Genomic DNA, 23,955 nt, shown 5'->3' on the forward strand with positions numbered 1-23,955 from the left:
AATCTTACAAACTGTTCACATTTAAATTTAATTATTTGAGTCTGTTTTCTCATTGTTTACTTTGAAATGTATTTTTTAGAATATTTCAGTCTTAAAAGATGTTAAAGTTTAGGTTGTATTATTCTAGTGTGGTTTTTACTGCATACTTTGAAATGTATTTTTTTTTACAAATTTCTTCTATCTTACAAGCTGTTAAAGTCTATAAATTTTATTGTTTGAGACCAGTTTCTACTGCATACTTTTAAATTTGTTTTTTAGAATGTAAACTCATGCATGTACCACAGGATGTTGAGGATTTACTGTCTGACAGGCTATTCAGAAAATATGTTACAAGTTTCTGAAAAATACCCAAATAATTTTTCAAAATAATTTTGGATATCTTCCACATCTTCATCCATGTCTTAGAAATTTGCTTTATAAATAATCTTCCAATCTACAGATTTAATAACTAGTTTAATAAAGTCAGTAGCCAAGATACACATAGTAATTAATGTGCACAGTATTGCAGTTACGGCCCTTTAAAAACAACTGTCATCATCAAAGTTACTTATAAAAATGAGCTACTTTAATTAGTCATAGAAATATATACTGATAAACTTCCATGGGACAATAACATTTAACAACTATGATTGTCATATGAAAATAACCCAATAGCCAGCCTCACGAAACACCAATGTAGCCAACGGTCACTCAATGTAGCTTTACAGAGCCATAGACCAAATGGTATATCTTGAAGTTATTAGCCCAAACACCGTAACTAGTGTAAAAATAATAATAAAACCCAAACAAAATCCTTTATCACTTACATACATAATCTGACAATTATAAAACAATCATTTATAAGCCAGTTAGATCCTTCACAGTGCAACACCTCCATAAGTCAGCTAATATTAGTTAAAAAAGTACCTAAATGAAAACACAAACCCACATGCGATTAACTCATTGAACAAAAGAAAACATCAAACTGAGTGTATTTACAAACTCTGACATGGACAGGCAAACATATAAATTTTACAAATGTGAACACCAATGGCATATAATGAAAAGTTGTCATGATGACCTAGTGATAATTTATAGAAAATTCATTTGTACTTTAAGCCTACACAACTACTGCCTATGGCACATTTTTTTTACAGCCATTATGAACTTTGTACTACCTCAATGACCAGATGTTGGTTTATTAAAATATTTGTGTAACAGTGCCTTTGTCATTTTTTTTTATTCTGATGTTTTTGCACATGAATTGGGTTAACTAGAACAGACAAACATGTTGCATTCACTGTTTAATATATATATGTGTATATATGTATATATAAACATTCATGGAAAACACATACACAAGTACTTCTTTTTACACTCTCTTGTTGAACAATATAATTTAATATTTTCTTTTTAATTTCACAAAGATATTTTAACACTTGCTAACAGACATTCAAACGTTTATAACAAAATTAAAATTTCAATATAAAAATAGTAACGATACTCAATGTGACAACTAGAGCTATATAAATGTCACATTTATTTGGGTTTTGAGCATGCTCTGTAAGGCCTATCATGTTGCAGTAAGAAGAAGTTATCAATAGTTTTACTCATACTTCAAAAGTTTTGCATGTTTTGCCATCGACTGGTAACCCATTTAAAGAAGAAAGTTTAAGTACAAAAGGGGGGAAAATCCAAATTAGACTAATAAGGTTATTTAATACAAGACATAGTTATTTCGATAACAAGGAAACTGAAGAAATCAGTATTAATTCTATATTTTATAGGGAATCAGGAGATATTCTGAGATTAACAAGGAACAAGGAAACAATAATATTGATTCTTAGTATATCATTTCAATCTTTCACAAATATAAAATGTTATATAACACACAAAGATGAATTTATATATCTTTAAAATACAATATATATAAATAAAATATTTCCAGCCAGCACAATGAAAACAGATCCTTCTTATGTATAGTTTCACAATCCATTACAATTTTACAGACCTCATCATGTTTTTTTTACACATTTAAGCTTATCACTTCCAAATTTTATAGAATTGATCCAAATTTATTGTCAGTATAAATGTAACAGTTCAACCAATTCAAAACCTCTCCATAATACAAAAGTTTAATTAGTGTATATATATATATATATGTATTTGTTTGTATATTTATACACATATAATCTTCTTCATAAATATTTTACTTTTTTTTCTTTGTTTTTTACATCTTTACAGGTATCAAAATCACATAAGAAAAAGATGACCAATGTCTTTCAAAATTTGTATTATAGTTTTCTATAAACGTAATAATTAACAAAAGGTTGGAACTACTACTTATCAGTATTCACTTTTCTTACAAGCAATAAAACTGGTAAAAAAGTTGCCGGTGAGATCTGTTCCTTTATCCCAGGTTTTCTGAGATCACATGTGTCACGTTATTTGAATATCAAAATTGTGCTACATCCTCTGCATTTCCTGTCATTTCGGTCTCTGTAACTTAAAACGCCTTTGGTGAGGACCATCTACATTAGCTAAGAAATCGGGAACAAGCTTTCTTCCAGCGACACTGAGTACACCACTGCTCTTTATTTTCCATCCCATAAACCTTTCTACACTTGTGGACCTCAGAGCGGCCTTTTCTCTGTGTGGGAGAGCCTTTTATGGTAGGTGACAAAGATTTAGGACTCAGTCGCAAGTACTTTGGGGACAAAGCCTGCAGAATCATTAAAAGATTACTGTTTTCAACAAAGCCTTATTTTCAATATTTATAATGGCTTTATACTTTTACATATTATAAACCTACTGGCACACAATGGCTCTCATACTCAGCTGGATGACCTACCAACATTATAAATGGACAAATCTCAATAAACACATTTCAGAGAGCAGTGAAGGCCTACTAGGGGGTCCTCCAACCCCATAGCAAATGTTTGAAAATTTAAGTATATTTAAGGTAAATTTCAAGTTTATTCAAGTTAAGTTTCAGAAAATTCACTAGGTAACAAAACATATGATACCCCCCATAAGACTAATTTATAAATCAAAGTTCTAACATCTGATCACTACATTTGCACTTCAGATCATGTGTTGCACATATTCATCACAACATCACCAAATCTTCAGAACATTTTGGGCATTACATAACTTCACAATGATAAGTTTGGGTTTTTATGTTTAATCTTAGTACTTGTGACAATCAGTAAGTTCAATAAGTTTCACAGAAACACAACCAACTTTTAAAAAACAGTGATTGCACAAATATTGGAAATTGTACTTAGTGGATAAAATTTATAATTTGGAAAGTGGGTGAAAAAAAATCTAGATAGTTGTGAGGTATGCAACTTGTATTAACTACACAAGGTGTTCAAATTTTGAAAAACAATAAATAGTTCCTTACCATGTCACTTGGAGCACTGACAGCATATGCATGAGGTTGCCAATGAAGAATGGGTTGGAAGTTGGAGATAGTGTCTGGATTTGTTAGAGATGTTTGACTCTGGTCTCTCTGATTTTTCAAAACAAAACATCAGTTGTTTTAATGAATCATAAGCAAACAAAACAGCATAATAATAAGGGACGGAAAATATTATTTTATTACAGTGAGGATAACTAGTTGTGAAACTTAAGATTTTATACAAAAGCCTTTAAATTATTTAAGGAGTACTGACACTAACAACTGAGTAAGAAGATAACAGTATTTCAGAAGGTACAGTCTGTATCTTTACATATGAAACCTTTCACTAGTGGCCAGAGATTTATACTGTTTATTATTCAAGTACAATTATTACTTCATGTTTTTCACGTAAATAACCCTGGACTTAAATCACTATCTTCAGGACTTATGATTACTTGAGAGAATGATTCAGAGGAAACGCGTACATATTAAAACAATCAAATAACGATATACAAGTTAACAACTTCAGATATTAATAATGAATACATAATACGATATACAAGTTCAAGTTAACAACTTCAGATATTAATAATGAATGAAATTTCATTACATTACAAAAAAAACAGAACAGCCAATTATGGCAACACAGATATGTTTTAATAAACTGCTGGATTTTACACTAATAGGAAAATTATAAACTCTTTTAAAGAAAATCTCTAAAAGTCATACTAAATAACTCTATGCCATTACTAGGAGTTTTCTGTTTGTTTGTTAATGAGAGACTTAAAGAAAACACTGCTTAAAAAGTATTCTAAATGTCTCATGTTACACTTAATGATGTTGGAAACTATTTCATCAACAAAGAATTAAACAAAGCAAAAAATTCCTCTTGTCATATAAAACATAGTCTTGTCTTTACCTCCTTCTGAGGTTCTCTATATTCTGGGTTTTCATGGGGAGGTTTCACCATATCAAGGTGACTAAGGGTAGGGGCAGATGAGGTATAGATGTTGGCTAATTCAGGAGATGAGAGAAGGATCTCAGGGCTAGCACGTGGAGGAGTTGGCTTTTCATCTACTTCAATTTCTGTGTAATAGAATTCTTCTTCGTGGTCGTCGCTGAGGTCTGAGAGTTGATTCTTAGAACGACTAAATGAAGAAAATACCTGATTAAAAGCAGTAAAACCTGTTCTCTTAGCTCTGTATATCTTACTTGAAATCCGACAATTTCAACAGAAAGCACGCTATTAGGATGATTAACAAAACTTTATAAAACCTGAAAGTAAACAAATTGTAGATAAAAAAGATTTAAAATATTTTAAACAAAACCAACTGTGAATATAGGAAGTGTAGTTAATTTTCCAATGCTTGTTTAGTAATAACGAATTCAAATACATACAAAAATCTGGAAGTTTACAAAAACACACATATTTGAACGTGGTATCTATACAATAAGTAATATATGCATGTGTAATGCATGGAGCTATTTTACGTTCTTAACACCGTTGGCCAAATTTCAAATGACATGTCTTTTGGAAAAGAATAGTTCAGTAACTTCTTACTAGACGTCAGCACTTACCGTAAATGACGCATACGAACGTGTTTCTCCACATCTTCGCACAGATAATACTGCTTGCCGCAGCCGGGCCACGTACATTGGAACACAGTCCGCGTCTACAAAAATTCGGCCAAGAAAATATCTTTCACAAAGATGATGGAACCACAATCACAGAGCCATAAAATACATCACACTTTTTTAGTTCAAATTATCGTTTCTACTAATTAAAATATTTAAAACTGAGATTCAAATTCTGAAATTACAAAACAAAAACCACAAAAAAAAAACGTATTTCGTCTTTATTTTTTGCATATCAGTATTTCCTTTTCGTGATAAATCCTTAACTTGGATTATATATATTACGTGTGAGAGAGGAGGGTTGAATATTAAAATATCTAATCAACTCTGCCGCCTGAGTGATCTAATTAAAAACAAGGCTGGCGTTTAGTAGAAGTGGGTCACATATTTTCGAGTCCACATAGCCTCGCTCTACATGTTGTGATTAGGGTAATTAGGTTTTCTCGATGTAAGGCCGAGTACTTCCGACACGAGGCCGATTACTCTGGCATGTTTTGTTGTTGTTGATTTTTTTAAAATCATTTTCGCAGTTTAGTAAAATAATCTGGTTTATATATATATATATATTGATAGTGAACATTACCAACGAAAAGGTTAATGAGAAAGAAAACAGCTCCAAAACAAAACTTATTCACATGTGAAAGTTCAACAAAACAATTAAATAGAAACTTGACTTTCTACTAAAAACTTGCTTTACTGGGGGTCAACTACAAAGGTATGAGTTAATTTTTTTAAAAAAAATTCTTACTCTGTATCATTGTAACTTCTTCTCGGCCCTGTAACTCATACGTCGCCCCCTATAATAATTTTTAGTAAGGCCGAATTAACAGACACACATAAATTACGTCTTAGCATATAATCCATATATGAACTGGAATGTATATGGGGGAAAGGGGGGTGCGACGTCGGTCTTTTTTACCCACCTCCAAAGCTTTTTGTAAAATGGTGCTCCTGACTACAAAATGTCAAAGTTCATTTATTTCTGGCCAGGTGGCTAAGGCGCTCAACTCGTAATCTGAGGGTCGCGGATTCGAATCCCCGTTTACCAAATCTGCTCGTCCTTTCAGCCGTGGGGACGTTATAATGTGCAGTCAATCCAACCATTCGTTGATAAAAGAGTAGCCCAAGAGTTGGCGGTGGGTGGTGATGACTTGCTACCTTCCCTCTAGTCTTTTACTGCAAAATTAGGAACGGCTAGCGCAGATAGCTCTCGTGTAGCTTTACGCGAATTTCAAAATCAAACAAACAATTTATTTCTACTCTAAAAAATGTTTTTTTCTGGTATTATGATTTTGAAAGAACAATATACAGGTAATTTAATCCAGTCACTAAGGATATTTTACTTCGTTTCTATTTTTCCCTTTCTTTTTTGTATATATAGGTCACTCGTGGAAATATGAGCATGTTTTTTTGTTTTTCCTGGCCAGGAATTTTAAAAATAAATTCGCCCCAAAGCACTTCTAATCTTTTATTTCCCTCTCACTTGTTTGTGGTAATAAGTTCCTACAAATACTGCAACCCATCTACTCTACCCTGATCTCAACTAAGTGAAGTTTTCTGTGATTCAGTTGATTGTTCGTTCTCTCAGCTAAGAAAAGTAGTCGCGAAGCCATGAAACAAAGACACTAATTACTGATGCATGATGTTTTTACTCGCTGTGTACTTATATAAAAAAATAAACCACCCTGCAAGTAAATGTAAGGAGACTTTAGGCCTAACGTTCTGGGTCAAAGTCCTCGATAAGCCTCACTGCCAAACTGGGGCACGTCTGAACACCATAGTATATAACCCTAACAACATGAGTTTAAAAAATATATATATGTATATATGTACATAAACACAACATATATATTTGTATATAGTAGTACTGATTCAGTAAGTTAAAAAACATACATATTTAACGTTACTTAGACGCATTTATTACATAATATAAGACATATTAATTATCATTTGAGAAAATAATTTGAACAAATATTAAAAATCAGCTTTACGTGATACTTGTTTGATCGGTTACCACGTAGTAAATTCTACTGTGTATCACGTCTGCACTACGCCACGATTACCACATAATCAACTCTACCGTCTAATCGTGTCTAAATTCATCGTAAAACTTGCCCAAAAAAATTACTTCCCACTACTTTTGTTTCGTGAAACAAGTGGGCACGTGACATGTGTCACGCATTCTCTAAGAACTAAGAAACAAAACAATAACTGATGAAACGAACAAAGCTAATGACACTCGAGATCCTAAAGCTGAGAAAGTTTTTTTTTTTCAACAGAAATCTAACAGAAGTAAAAAGGAAGTCGTGTTACTTTTACAGCCTAATCATGTGGTCTTTATCTGCGATGTCTAAACCGGTTAATCGAATACTGAAAATAGTGTTTCCTGGGCAACCTACATAGGCAGGAGTTGACGAACTGCCGGGTAAACTAATAAGAAATTAAGTTGCAAAGTGTTAGCTTTGATTTAAATGTACTTAACATAAATGACAGAGAAAGTTCTAAAACAGTCTACAGCACTGGTTTTCTCACGGCTTTATAACTGTCATAAATTCGATGAGACTTCCATTACATACAAAACTTATAATACAGTTTAAGCCAATCAGAAAACAGGTCATAATTAACTTGAAGGTAACACCGTTTAACACTTCGAAGTGCCCAAAATATTAAAAATGGAAGATTCGTGCTATTTTGTTGCTTTCTACAAACGTTTTAATGCGAGTGTTTTAGTCGGGCGTGTTGTAAACAATTATTTTAAAATAACTATTCTACATAATTAGCAACTACGGTTGTCTAAACAATGATTCGGTGCGATTAGCCTAGAAATATGAAACGATTTCCAACTGAGTGCCTATCTTGAATTTTGACGTCTTGTTACACATAGTAAAACTGGAAAACCAAGTTCGTTTCATAGCAACGGCCCCAATCTAAACCAAAGAGGGGGGGGGAGTATTTAGGTAGCTAGGCTGGAACCGCCTTCCGTTTAAAATTAAGTAACTTTCAAAACGAGGTCTTTCAACGCAGTGAGATTTAAATATTCTACATATTAGAACTGTAATAACATTACGACATACCGCCGGCCGGCGTGCTCACTGTCACAGCTCGCCGGCCGGTACAGAAAATCTGGCTTTGAGCCAAAGAAAGAAATTTAATGAGACTACAAATTATAAACGGTCGAAAGAAGGAACAAATCTATATTCCAGAACTACGTAATCGGCAAGAAAAGTATATCAATAAGGTTGAAGATACTGGCAGTCATTCACTGATTATACAACAAATTACGTGGACTTTAATGTTTTAAACATTATGGACCTGACCCCATTGAAGACTGTTTCTATAACCCATTTTGTTTCACAAAAGGGCTGTTTTGTCTAAAATAACAATAAGAAAAAAAAACAACTGATAAAACATGTATCTAGGAGTACGACGGGATATTTTAGAACGTACCACGTCGAACCACGAATCTAGATCTTTCGAATCTGATTACGTTACACACAACTGAAAAAGTTGATAAACAAAGGCTCATTTTCACGAGGAAAGCGAACTAATTTAAAAATTATTCATTATGTAAATACATGACAACGTCATGTAAGGCCTGACTGAGATATTTAGTTTTTAACCTGTACGTTTCCCGGTTACGGTTTACGTAGATAACGCTGAATTAGTGTTGAGAGTGAAAATTAAAACAATGCCCTATTGTCAGAATTCTTGTAGATTCGTAACTACTGCTGAAAATATACTACCCATATCACCGTACTATGAACAAATTAAATTTAACACGGATTTTGAAATATATATTCAACAATCTCTACCCACGATTTCAGCTAAAACTGGGGAAGAAAAAATCGTCATTACATCGAAAGTTTGATATTTAAAATAATTATTTTATTTGACGCCACGCTGAATTAAAATCAAGTGCCTATTGCTAGTAAGATCCTCTTCTATGCTAGAACAAAAACGATAAAATTTTAAAATCATCATAATACATGGCCAACCAACCCCTAAGTTTCCTTGAGTCTCCAAGTGGGTCAACGGTAAGTTAGCATACACAAAACGCTAAAATCCGATGTTTCTATTCCCTCGTAGTGGACAGCGCTCGGGTTATAGTCCATTTGAGTATCTATATGAGAAATAAACTTTTTTAACAAGAAAATTTCGCCGTAACTCGACAAATTTTGGAACCGTTAAAGTGCTCGAAGGACAAATTCGCTTGAACCTGTTTTAAAACAGCGTGAAACGCCAGAAAATCAGTTTAACAACCAACTAGTAACAACTGTTTTGTAATTATTTATGATTCATAAATTACATTTTATTTATGACTCACAAACTGTAACGTATGTTTCTTTCTGAATTTCGCGCAAAGCTACACGAGGGCTACCTGCGCTAGCCGTCTCTAATTTAGCAGTATAAGACTAGAAGGAAGGCAGCTAGTCATCTCCATCCACCGCCAACTCTTGGGCTACTCTTTTACCAACAAATAGTGGGATACACTGTAACATTATAACGCCCCCACGGCTGAAAGGGCCAGCATGTTTGGTGTGACGGAGATTCGAACCCACAACCCTTGGATTACGAATCGAGTGCATTAACCATCTGGCCATGCCGGGCCAAAACTGCTGGAATTCCTCCACTAAATACAAAACATTTTATGAATACACATATATTGTTGTATGGTTGTAGTTTTTTTGGCTGGTCATCACATGTCCCAATTGCTTTTAATAGTCCATTTCAAGTAACATATTCTTTTGACAGTTTACCTTCACAGTATGCCTACTTATATTTGTCTGTTTGTTCATAATTAAGCACAAAGCACAATGGGATATCTGTCCACCACAGGTATTGAAGCCCAGTTTCTAGCAGTGTAAGTCCAAAGACATACTGCTGTACCATTGCTGGGAGGCTTACTTGTACACTGCACACGTATTAAATTTCATAGTGGGATTGACCGTGTTTGGTGCGACTCTAACGTATGTATAACCATCATCTGGGGCGTAGATCTTAGGGGGGATGGGGTATATATCCTCCCTTCATTTTAGGTGGGGGTATGGTGCATACAACCATCCCCCCCTACAGTTGGGTCTGTTGAATTGTTTTATTGCATCACAGGACTACAAATTGTGTGTTTGTTCTTGAGATTCTCGTGTTCTTACCAATCGAATTACATAATTAGGCCTAGATGTAAGATTTTTTAGTAGCCGAAATGTACATCTTTAATACAGGCGTGCTTCTAAACTTTTCGATCTAAGCGATAGTTCGTAAGTATTAATCAGTAGGCCTAAGTATACATGCAGGTATCGTGGCAACAAGATTACTCTGTGACTGCATGTTTACAGCTTTCAGGTTAACGTAATCAGAGATTACCAATTTGTAAATTGAACAGTCCACATACGTGGTCGCAAAAATCATTCCCCATTGGGTGTAAAAATCTACGCCCCTAACCATCATATTACTGTTCACGTAAATACGATAGTTTTAAACTTTAGTTGTCTATCTATTTTGTTAATTTATATATATATATATATATATATCAATATAATGAACGGGTCAAAAGTGGAAACCTTCAGTTAGCAAGAAGGATATATGGGTTAGGCCTAATGACGTCATCGTTACGTCAACTGTTGTGTGACGTTCACTGAAAAACTTTGGGAATTAATATTTCAGAAAGGAAGAAGGTTCATTAATCAAACGGAAGCACAATTTTGTTTTGGTTTAATAATGTTTTTGTCGTATCTGTTGGTGATAAAATTTCAAGATACGCCATACCCTTATATTGTAATAAAACCTTGGCCTTCTCGCTAACAACCAACACATTTCTCAACCTCCCAGAACTTTATCAGTGTTGGACTTTAATAAATACCACCAACGTTATTAATAGCTCTCACTTCTGTCTTTCCTTTTTTTTCTACGCATATGAGCTCTGTTGTACATGAGATCCACTGGGAATAAGTCCACTGTAATCAGCTCAAATGAAACACAAGAAACTCATTCACCTATTAGTTATAAGAACTAACCAGTGAAAGTAACTGTTATTCACTTCAGGAAGTACTCCTTAAACGAAACTGGTTAGTTTACAAGGTAATAAAGAAATGGTAATAAGTGTGGTTGTGTACGTAAGATCAGTTTTTATTTCTGTTCGGTTATCGAATAATCCATTATTTTTATTTCAACTCAACTGGTTTACCACGTGCAGTCAAAGTTTGACTAGTACTCTATAATACTGATAGCAACATCAGTGCCTCTATAAATATTTAACCGACTTGGAATAGGAAAACTTTATTCTGCCTCTCTTCTAAACCCACATTTTATTAGTGCCGCGAAACGATATTTCAAGACATAAAGACATTAATCCATGCAGCTCCAACGTGATCTATATGGAAACTTACATTTGACCTTTCATGAACGGAAACTACGCGGACTTTACAAAACCAAACTATATGGTGCATTTTTTAATACATATCATTCTATATTATCTATACATTACTGTGTAGTCCAAAGGTCAAATGTAAGCTAACTGCTTGCTAAGGTTCTGATAAATCACGCAATAGAGAATGCTGTTTTATCAAGTGCTGACCCCATGTCTATGACGTAGTCGTTAAACAGAGAGCAACAGGGAAAACAGCTGGTTGTCAGGAAAGATCGGAACTAGGTTAAATCAACTACTGTTACTTTTACCGATGAGTCTGCGTGATGGACAAATTAATGAAGTTCAACAGTCATGTTTTTCCCTTATAAATCAATTCTTTATTAACTTTAAACCCAAATGGTACTTGTGAGAGAAAAACAACAACAACACAAATTTCAGAGTTGAATCAATATATGGAAGTTTGCGTTTGTTGGAAGTTAAGAAAAAATTATACCTGGTAATAAGGTTGGCTCTTCTAGTGCAAAAGAAATATGCTTTATAGGTTTACCAGTTAAGTGACATGTTCAAGGGTCTAAAATGCTAAAAACCTGATATCGATACCCTTGGTGCATACAGTGAACGGGACCACTGTGTAGCTCTGCGTTTAAGAGCAAACATATTTTCAATTTTTGTTTTCCGTTTCTTTGGAATTTGTTTGTTTTGAAGATTTGTGTATCCTAGATTTCTCCAGTACAGTACCCCCCGTTAGCTGATCGTGTTTGATATGTAAACTACACAACTTCGTCTTGTTAACATAAATATAGCGTGGATCATAAGAACTTATCTGGGGAAGTGGGGTTGTTAAGGCAAGTGCACACCCTTTTCATACACACACAGACCTGCCTGTTCAAGAGGTTAAGTTCATGTCTCTTTCAGAGTTACTTGTATGAACTTTCACACCACTTCGCGTTAAAACGACGCTGTACACGGTGTTACTAAGATATATGGCTCCCTCTAGAGACGATTAAAGTAACTGTAAGGGTACCATATCCTCATATAATTCATGTATATCTAAATATACACATTAGTTCTAAAATCAACTTAAATTCTACGTACTGATTCGAATAAACGTTCAGATGTACCTCTACCGAAATTGTATAATTACGATGTGAAAACCGGGTGCTTATTGTGGGTGTACAATTATTAGGCAAGTTTTTCACAAGACCTATATTTGAAACAGTTTGTGTACAACAGAAGATATTATTTCTTGAAATACATCATTTAAACGATAAATTAGAACATCATTACCAAATTATACTCTCATCGATCGAAGTACGATTCATGAGTTTCGAAGCGCTCTCTGCGCGTGTAGCAATTATATTTTGTATGAACAAGGGTAGTTTGTATTCCATTTGCTCTTTAAAAAAGAACAGTTTTACCTCTTTTTTTTTCTTATCTGTGTAGCATTATGTTTTTATTTCGGAACGAAATACATACGTGCACACACACACATACATACATACTGGGGCAAAGACCTCTGAGAAACAGTTCCCCCCTGAACGATACACGAGGTTGCATAACATGAAGCGAAACAGAAATTAAGGGGTAAGAGCAGGTGCTTGTCGAAATTAATACTTATACAAGTAAGTATAAGTGAATCATCACTGCGTTTCCTATTATAAACCTTCAAGATACATCAATCCCCCCTCCCACTTTTAACTTTCGGCATTGCCAGTCAAGGTTAACAGACTTCTCAGATATCATCAGTTCGTTTACCCTTGCTAGCAGACGCTCACCTTACATTTCCCTGAAAGAGATTCTTCCATAAAACCAACTGTCTCGTCCATTTCAATGCCCTCATCCGACACTTGGCCCGAGGAGGCGCCATTCTGCTGCGAGGTGACGGTTTCCATGGCAACAAGAGGGCTAGGCGGAGAAGGTGTAGCTGTCCTTGTATCGGACCGAGGACTGTCCCATCCTTGAAAACCGGAGCTAATGCTACTAGTCCAAGAATACGCATATGAACCTACGCATCAAAACAATTACAACAGAATGTGATAAGAACACGGTAACATATATGTATGTGTGTGTGTATTTATATATATCACCTGACAGAAGAGAAATGCAATGACATTACAAAAACTCATACGTTAACTGAGAAGGTGGTAGTTGAGGACACTTGTTTAGTTTACGTCCATGTTCTGACGTATCAGTACAAGTATCTCCATCAAAACTTCCAGTTAATTCAGGTTCATTAAAACGTACACATACACTCGTTCTTGTAAACAACAAATACCTGTTACAACTGGTAAAGCATTAGAAACCACTAGGCCTAACATCTGCGATAAAAAAAATAAACTCCAAATCTCTCGGCCTCACAACCACATTCCTCTCAAAATTCAGTTTCATATTGAAAGTCAAAGGCGTGTAAATAGAAGTATCGCTAGACACAAGCCCCGATTCTATTTGACAGTGCCCTAAATCCCTGGTTGGCGTCTTTAAAAATCATAAGAGAAAACCTCATCAATATTATAGTATAACGCAGAAAATTCGCGCATATATGGAGCCGAGGCTTAAACTTTTAAGCACCTAGGAACGCTTCTGCGTATAAAATAGCTTTTCAGAAGGTCTTGTCTTCCACATGCCAATGCCTAAAAGGGCCTCTCGAACAATACCTTAACTTGTCAATTAGACTAGACGATGAGAAATAAATGATTCTCCAAAGTGGGGAAAAAATGTAGATTACGTGATTTTAATCACAATTTCTAAACCTACTGATTTTTAAATGCTTTACCAGCTTCGGTCGTCTAAACTGCAGCGTATTATCACCAACAGTTGGCGTTATGTTTATCATAAATTTTAAACCAACTGTTACATTTTATTTATCTGAAGATATTTCTCCGTCTTTCGTTATAGATTTACTATTATATTATAACGAAAACTGAGCAATACTTCATGTTTAAATCACTACGAATTATTATCCTACATAGAAGTGTGGTACACTTTCACTCAGGCAACACAATACTCATAATACTTAAATATACGAACTGAATATTTTACAACGATAAACGCTTAAACCAAAACTCGTGTTGTTTTAGCTTGTTTACAGCACGTGCTTTAACTCTAACCGGTTACACAGTACGAAGAAGCGGTTGACGTCGAATGACGTAAGTAAAAACGGAAAGATAAAGAAAGAGGGAGTAGAAGACTAGAAGTGGTTTCATTTCCGATGCACTAAGAATTAGTTATGTAACGAAATACACAAAATTCCCAGTGGTCATTTGGGTCAGTGTACATAACAATTTTGAGGATGAATCAAATTGTTAGGAGGATTTGACACGACTGTGGGTACATAATAACTGATGTTGTATCCTGTGACAAAAAAAAAAAAAAAAGATAGAAACGCTATATTTAACTTCAGTCTTGTACGATAACCAAATCTGTATAAAACTGTGACGTACAACAGGTGGTATCATTACAGTATACGAAGTCTTGTAAAAAATATATATTAATAATGAAACTATATATACCCTCGAAATGATCTAAGTTACTGGACGTTCAAACAACATCGAAGAAGTTTCAGTAATTTCCGTTCCTGAGTCTGTCTAAAACCGGTTCCTTTGTTTTACTGTGCGCTTGCAAGTAATACAGTTAGTTCTATTTTACTAGCATCTATTATTATTTATCTTTTTTATTTTAAGATATTCTATTATTTTGAGAAGCAAAGCACACAAATGTTTAAAAGTATTCAAAACCGGTTCTTTCATTTACTTTACGGATAAGTACAGTTCAGAAAGGACACATCACGTGATGGCTAATACCTTTCACCATGATTTCTAATATTTCTAAACGTAATCTCCAGTTCGCGGATTCGAATCCGTCCCAAGATGATACAGTGGAAAGTCTACGGATTTACAACCCTAAAATCAGGGGTTCAATTCCACGGTGGTCACAGCTGATGGCCTGATGTGGCTTTGCTATGTGAAAAAACAAACACACCCATCACCTAACATACACTTTCATCCATGGAAGTGTTATAATGTTTCAATCAATTCCACTTCTCGCTATTAAATTATATGCAGAAAGTTGGCGGTGGGTGTTTCTGAGTAGCTGCTTTCCTTCTAGTCTATTCAATTCTAAGTTAGAGATAACTTGCGCAAATAACCCTCGAGTATATTTGCGCGAAATTATACAAACAAACAATATTTCAACCTCTATAACAAACAAGTAATTTTTTAAGGGGGGGGGGATGAAGGGTGAGGAATGCCGGAACCCCAATGTAGCTCCACCATCTTCACTTAGCAATTTGTTGTTTTTATTTTCCTACTAAAATGGTCTGCGCTCAGTTCAGGCCATCACGCATGCTCTGTGACGATGATCAGTGAACTTTATCATCAACGCCCCAGTATTACACGATAATTTGTACATGTTGGACGCATTGTCGCGTGTACATATCTGTCAGTGGTAGTTCTAGGGTCGTGACTCACATTCACGGAACTAGCTTCTCCATGGTTAAAATAAAATCAGGTTGTGTTATTAATTCTTACCTACACATCTGATCTGAGAATTACTTTAAAAACTTAATAATAGTTACAGTTTTCTTGTTTAATCGTATCCACATAATTTTTTTTTTCACGAAATATTTCAGGATCACGACTATATTTGTTGTATCCTGTCCAGCCTGGTATTGTGCGAAAGGTCTCATCGACACTGGATATTGCAGATGTGGTGGGGTTGACAGAGTATAATATGTTTATTTTGCTTTCACTCATGGGTTCATGGAATTGCTTGGTTGGCATTGGTGGTTCTAGGTTTGAGACTCACTTTCATGTACCTTATTTTTTAGACTTTTAGCACAAAGTCTGTCCATGTACTGTTCCTAAATAATATTAATAATAATGATATAACATATCACCTTTTATTGGATTTTCTTCATCTCTGTGGACCACAAAAAGACCTATAGAACATGTTGCCTTTCCCTTTCCATAATCATGTATCCTTTCAAAGGATTACTTGAAGGAGTACCTCAGAGTTGCTAGTAAGTAGTACCTTGGACTACAGTTTAAAAACCACCAGACCAGAGGAAAATAGCTCGTAGGAATCCCTTGAACAAAAGACTGAAAACAACTGGACAGGATGAAAGTAGCTAGCTAGAATTCCCCTGATCCACAGATTGAAAACCAGTGGACTAGAAGGAAGTAGCTAGTGAGGAGTCCTGATCAATAGAATGAAAGCCACTGGACTAGGGAGAAATAGCTAGTTAGTAGTCCTGATCTATAGATTAAAGCCACTGAACTAGGGAGAAGTAGCTAGTGAGGAGTCCCCATGATCTATAGATTGAAAGCCACTGGACTAGAGGAAAGTAGCTAGTGAGAAGTCCCCATGATCTATAGATAGAAAGCCCCTGGACTACAGGGACATAGCTAGTTAGGAATCATCCAGCCACTGGACTAGGGAGAAGTAGCTACCAAACAACTGCTCTTGAGTTACTGTCACATCACTGATAGTACCTGTTTCTACAGCTCCTTAGGTTTGTGGCCAGCTTTTGCACTGGTGAAACTAAACACATGAAAAAAGGAAATATTTGTGGTTAGCCAAACTGTGCATTATGAATGTTATGTGGCCAGACTAAGCAAGTTGTTCCAACAGGGTAATATATTACATAATTTTACATGTATAGACATATGTATGGTGGTAAAAAATGTCACACCCTTGGATAAGAAAAGATAATCATTCATTCAACATTTTTTGTTTTTTTCTAAATCCTGTTTTTACATTGTATGCATTTAATAGTGTACTGTATATGACTGGTAAATTATATGACAATTTTAATATATCCAGCAGTCAGCATAGTGGACAGTGGAGTTGAGGTTAAGTGGTTCATGTTCCATTACTGCAAAAAATAAAATGAAAGTGCTCTACACATTAAAGTGTCCGTGCATTATTATTGTAACAGTTAAATCCAACTATTCAAGTTTGGCATTATTCGGAAAGTTTGGTTTGACAGTGGGTAGCATTGACAGCTGCTTTCCCTCATGTTTGTTATTTCAAAATTAGGAAGGGCTACGCTCTGGTCGCCCTTGTGTAGCTTTGCCCAAAGTCCAGCAAAGAAACAAAGGTAATTTTTTGCAAGTCTGTTACACTTGTCACACATCTACTCAGGTAATTACGTTTGGTAAAAGAAAGTGAGTGCTGAGAGTGATGTACAATACAACACCAGGTATAGCAACACTATGTCTGTTTGTCTGTTTTGGAATTTCGCACAAAGCTACTCGAGGGCTATCTGTGCTAGCCGTCCCTAATTTAGCAGTGTAAGACTAGAGGGAAGGCAGCTAGTCATCACCACCAACCGCCAACTCTTGGGCTACTCTTTTACCAACGAATAGTGGGATTGACCGTCACAAATATAACGCCCCACGGCTGGGAGGGCGAGCATGTTTGGCGCGACTCGGGCGCGAACCCGCGACCCTCAGATTACGAAGCGCACGCCTTAACGCGCTAGGCCATGCCAGGCCTTAGCAACACTAATCACTTTAAAACAAACTGCTCACACCGACCAGCCAGTGCCACTGTACTTACCAGTAGACTATGAAAGGAAATTACAGACTTCTATGTTTATAAAAGGCTGGGCTTTAGACTCACCACACAAATCTGGGGTGATACACTACTCCTCTGGTAAATGTAAAGTTCAAATTCTAAAATCATTTTCTTGAATTAAACCAAAGTTTATGATACGTAAAACTGTTTACATTTAAACCTCGCTATCACTTTAATAGTGTGATATATTTACACTAAACCACTTTATTGTTACATCTTCTAATGTAATTATACACTAAACTACCAGACTAACACAAGAAGTATGGTAATTACTATTAACACACAATGCTCACAACAGGATCCTACTCAAGTAATTTACTGTTCATTTTATAAATGTAGGCTTAATTATTCTCCTTGTTGCTGATAAACTATTCAAAGCAATATCTTTGCTGAGGTAATCAACACCAAATTGTTTTAAATTAGTTCTCTATGATTGATTGTAGATGAATATAAAGAATATTAACAGAATTACGAAGCTATGTTTATTATTATTTAATAGTTGTCAAGATTGTGTTGTTAGTTTAGTAAACATATATACAGGTTTAAGACTAACGTGTTTACAGCTGTACATGTTATTTTGTGTTATTAAACTTAGTATACCTATATATAGATTTAGGGCCATGAATCCAAGACGAGCTTGAATCTCGTTAGAATTTTTTTTATTCAGGCTACCTACGAATATAGCTGATCAACTGATGATCTAATGGCTTCTAATTGTTATAAAGGCTGTAGTTTTCTGTTGTGTTAACTGATTGCATTGTATTTCTTTAACCGATTTGTTTTTCAAGTTAGGCTTCATTCAGTTCTGACCTTAAAAGTTTACTTTCTTTTGATGATGAGCTATCAATAACATAAATTATACGAGTCACAGCCGTTGATTTAAACACTTGTATTATCTAATTTAACGATCTCAATTACACCATTAATTGTAAATTATAATTTTTAAAATAAAGTCGGCCTATCACATAAATTTTCAATGTGGTTTTTGAAGAACTAAAATCTAATTCTGTAAACAAGTGTCCGGGAAAACGGAAACCCTTCGCACTGTTTACCGGGGTCGATGTGCGGCTCTGGATCAACAAACGCCCTTCCCTGAACTTGCCCTTGCGAACGTGACGAAATATTCTGTAGAGAATAATTGCTTTTACAAGCTATATAACATATTTAGAACTAAGAACATACAATATTACAGCTTTTTTTTTTTCTCATGATAAAACTGTCAGACTAACATGAAAGACTCTATGGCATGGAACTCCAACATATAAACACGCATGACTTGAGGGAATAATTTCATGTAAGCACCATTAACAGGCTTTCTCAGGACCACGCCACCTACAATGACAAGAATCTATGAATAATTGAAAATATTTTATTCATAACGACACCGCGTAAACAAGCAGTGAAAGATAGGCGTAAACTTCTATTTTATTAACTAATGGCTGTGTGCCAGTTGTAAATGAAAATTTATTTAAATATTAAAACATATAATGCGAAAATTACGTCTGTGGTAGACGTGAAGCCGGAAATCAAATTCACATACTGCGATTACTTAATGGAATCAAAACGTAGATAAATCAACTCGTAAAAACCTTAATCGCTAGAATGTTATAAGAATTGAACCAGCTTCTTCAAAAGTAAATATGCAGTTTCGTCCACGGTTACGCTTCAAAAGATAACAAAAATAAAGACTGGAAAAGTGAACCTGTCAAGGTTACCTCTCTAGAATTATAATACATAAATACGAAACAACACCTTTCCTGGTTAAAATTACACAAAACCAAACTAAGCCTGGCTCTCACGTGAGGCATACGAAAACAAACAAGGGGACTTTCTTCACCGTATTCTTGATACCCACAGTGCTGCCGGGTTTGTCTTTAACGAATGTAAAGACAATTCCTACACTGCTAAAGTCTATCGCACCAAACATGCTCGTCCTTTCAGCCCTGGGAACGTTATAATGTTACGTTCAGTCCCACTATTCGTTAGTAAAAGAGTAGCCAACAGTTAGCGGCAGGTGGTGATAACTAGCTGCCTTCCCTCTGGTCTTACACTGCTAAATTAGGGACGTCTAGCGTAGATAGCCCTCGTGTAGATTTGCGCGAAATTTGAAAACAAACAAACACTGCTAAAGTTTTCTATCTTTCAGCCTTCATTTCAGGCTGTTCTGTATAATTCACAATGTGTGAGGAATTATTACAATTTCTGTCACGTGAGAAACGTAACTGTGGAGACTTGGAACTTTAACCTCACATACACTCCAGTGGCTACAACAAAAGCAGCAGATTATATATATAGCCTGTGGGTAAGGTATTTCCCCACCCCACCTCTTTTTTTTTTTTTTTTTAGCAGACTCCTATACATAACAGAAGGAATTATTTTGTACTCTTGCGTTACCTTGCCCTTAGCAAAATAAGATTAATGGCACGTTGCCATAACCCCTCTGTGTGGAGATGACGAGAAAACATTTTAATGGTAAAGACCCGTTTTCCTGGAGGCTTCTGTTGTGATTATCCAGTCAAACGGAAAAGCATCAACTGGAATGGATGCTCAGTTCAGTTTCCCTCTTTTCAAAATATAAGGTTAAGGTACAATTCAGGGGGAAATTTAACAGTTAAAATTAACCCTTAGTTTAAATTTTCGTTTATTTTTTCTCTTTCCCAGACAGTTATATAAACATATTTAGTCCCCCAGTAATACAGTAATATGCCCCGGACTTACAGCGCTAGAATCCGAATTTCGAAACTCGTGATGGGCAGAGCACAGGTAGTCCATTATATAGTTTTGTGCTTTATTACAAACAAACATATTTAGCCCCCACGTGGGACAGCGATACGTCTGCGGACTTAAAACGCAATAATCCGGGTTTCGATAACCTTAATGGGCAGAATACAGATAGCCTTGATTAGTTTTGTGCTTAATTACAAACAAACATATTTATCCCGGACACAATTATACTCCCCTATTATGAAGCAAAGAAATGTCTAAATTGTAATTACGGCATATTAATATACAATACAGGTAAGCTAAACGCATATTTTTATTTTTTATCACAAAATGTTTTTTTCTATATCATACTTTATTGTGCTTTGATCCCGGCATGGCCACGTGGATAAGCCACTCGACTCGTAATCTAAGGGTCGCGGGTTCGAATCCCGTCCCACCAAACATACTCGCCCTTTCAGCTGTGGAGGCGTTATAATGTGATAGTCAATCCTACTATTCGTTGGTAAAATAATTGCCCAAGAGTTGGCGGTGGGTGGTGAAGACTAGCTGCCTTCCTTCTAGTCTTACACTGCGAAATTAGGGACGACTAACGCAGATAGCCCTCGTGTAGCTTTGCTCGAAATTCAAACCAAATCTTATGCTTTGTTTCTATAAAAAATATTGTAATGTGTATATTTTCCATAAAACGATTATACTCACGTTTTCTTTTTTCGTGATATAGTATAAGGATAGAGATCTCCAAATTTGTTTATTTAAAGTTTTGTTCGTTTATGCATTTGTTTGGAATTAAGCACAAAGCTGCACAATGGGCTATCTGTGCTCTACCCACATCGAATATTTAAACCCGGTTTCTAGCGTTGTAAGTTTGCAGACATACCGCTATGCCACTGAAGGGGTGTAAAGTTTTGACCAATACATCTTGACAAGTGATGTAAAATCCAGCTTTTTTTAATGTTTTAATTTTAACATACAATTCACTTAAAATTCACATATTCTGGGTGTTTTTTCTTTCTCACAATAATCTTAAAACGTTATGAAATTCCCGCACAAATATTCTGTATTAAATAAAGCGCAAATATTAAAATTTTGGGGTTCATCGTTGTATGCTTGGAATCAACCAAAGTGTGGCGCTCACACTTTTCACTCTTCAATGGAGGTCGTGTCCTTTGGTGATTTAAATGTTCAAATCCATTTAAACACATCTTATTTATCTCTAACACTGTGAGCACTTGACTTTATCAACTCTTAGCTGCTAAAGTAACTCAAGGTTATCAAATGGACACACGAAGCAACATCAACATGACTAGGAATACCTAAGGCTACACAGTTAGATAAACACATGCGAGTGTATATGTGTTTGTGTGTGCATTTGTTTAACGAATCTCGCAAACTTAAAACGTGAAACCTCTATTCAGCCGGCCTCGAACTAAGTTTGTATGACATTCAAAACCGGTTTTCATATAGGTTGGTAAAAATATTATTGTAGGCCTACCTACAGTGGAAATAAGGACGCACCGAATATAAACTATGTTGAATTTTATTCCAAGGAAATCAGTACTAATGAGATGAATTTAACCAAACTACTTACAATGTTACTGATTATAATTACTAAATATATTCTTAATTAGAGTACGAAAACAAAAATTATTATAACTCAGCAACTGATATAAATATCAATACCACAGCCCAATATTTGCTTAAACTGTCACAAGAAAATTTCTTAGCATTTTGAAACAACTTATGTAGAGGACACATCACCGAAATTTCTTTAAATAATGTTTAGTTACTCTACCGAATTTGTATTAATTTATACGATCATCTTGTCTAAAGTTCATGAGACAACGTTAATTTCTATAATCAGTATTTGAATAACATTAGTTATAGCAAGTTAAAACTGAAAGGAAAACAAACGTTTTCAGTTACGTTGACAAACTGTTTAAATGTCTCTGTTAAACATGTAATTTATACCTGAGTCAGAACGGCGAGGGGACTTAGGACTACAAGATAAACTCATGAGCACCATAGCAGCAGAACAATCATTCATGACGTCACTATCGTCTGTTGAACTCGGTCGCCTTTTTCGTCCGCTAAATTGACATAAAGAAAAAAATCGTCATTTCGATTATTTAAAAATACAGATACAATTAAAAGACGAAAATTATTGTTAAACTAAACATTATATTAAATACCAGAGGAAAAACAATATACATATACAATATTACAAAACACTTTTAAACAATACATATACAATACTACAAAACACTTTTAAACAATACATATACAATACTACAAAACACTTTTAAACAATACATACATATATATATATATATATACATACATATAGACACACACACACACACAATACTACAAAAGCACTTGAATAACCATTCCAATGTCGAGAAAGCAAACCTATATCAAGTGGTATTTTAAATAATGGAAAAATAAGAAAAAAGACAAAAACATGATAATTTCTTACTAGAACGTATACACCCAATATATACAATAATTATCTGACAGACAGGTATAAGATTACGATTTGTCGTGTGTCTCTTAGATTTAAATGTTGTCATACAACATTGGTTTTGTTTTTTGTTGTTTTTTATTTCGCATAAAGCTACTCGAGGGCTATCTGCGCTAGCCGTCCCTTATTTAGTAGTGTAAGACTAGAGGGAAGGCAGCTAGTCATCACCACCCACCGCCAACTCTTGGGCTATTCGTCGGTAAAAGAGTAAAGTCGAGTGCCTTAACCACCCGACCATGTTGGGTCCCAGCATTGGCAAGCAGACAAAATTTTACACAAAACCACTGAAGACCTTTTGCTTGAAATCTAATTTTTATCTATCAATAATTTAATTCTTTGTTATATATATATATATATATAGAGACACACACACACACACATAAAATATTAAACTGGAAAAAAAAACAGAATCGTTTTGATTAAATATTCCAGTATTTTAATGTTTTGCTTTTTTAATTTTTTTCTACATGACCTTCATGCCACAAATCGATAATAGATATTTTTAAAGGACATATATCGGTGAAATCATTCTTTAATTATCAGAAACGATTATTGAAACCTGACCGAGAACAAGTTTTTCTTATAATTTGCTCCACGCATCTATGAGAATAAAACAAAGAAAAAATTGCAGAACGTTACAATCACACAGAATAAAGTAACGATACAAAAATTACACAGAAAATTATCTTCCCTAAAAAATGTGATTTCTGTTTAACAATTTAGTTCCACTTTTCTCTTATTTGTAACCAAACG

At 34.9% G+C, this 23,955-nt stretch overlaps 1 protein-coding gene across 1 annotated transcript; it reads right to left on the reverse strand.

Moving 5' to 3' along the window:
• Positions 1–2,500: 2,500 nt before the first annotated feature.
• LOC143235988 (zinc finger protein 704-like) lies at positions 2,501–22,788 on the reverse strand. The gene is made up of 6 exons (XM_076474141.1): positions 22,650–22,788; positions 13,157–13,386; positions 4,961–5,055; positions 4,302–4,530; positions 3,386–3,493; positions 2,501–2,701 (listed from the first exon to the last, which is right to left on the reverse strand). Exons 1-6 carry the CDS (start codon positions 22,723–22,725, stop codon positions 2,516–2,518), a joined length of 924 nt encoding a protein of 307 aa, XP_076330256.1. The 5' UTR covers positions 22,726–22,788; the 3' UTR covers positions 2,501–2,515.
• Between the last annotated feature and the right edge of the window lie 1,167 nt (positions 22,789–23,955).

The sequence above is a fragment of the Tachypleus tridentatus genome, chromosome 13, assembly GCF_004210375.1.
Source record: "Tachypleus tridentatus isolate NWPU-2018 chromosome 13, ASM421037v1, whole genome shotgun sequence".
Lineage (NCBI taxonomy): Eukaryota > Metazoa > Arthropoda > Merostomata > Xiphosura > Limulidae > Tachypleus > Tachypleus tridentatus.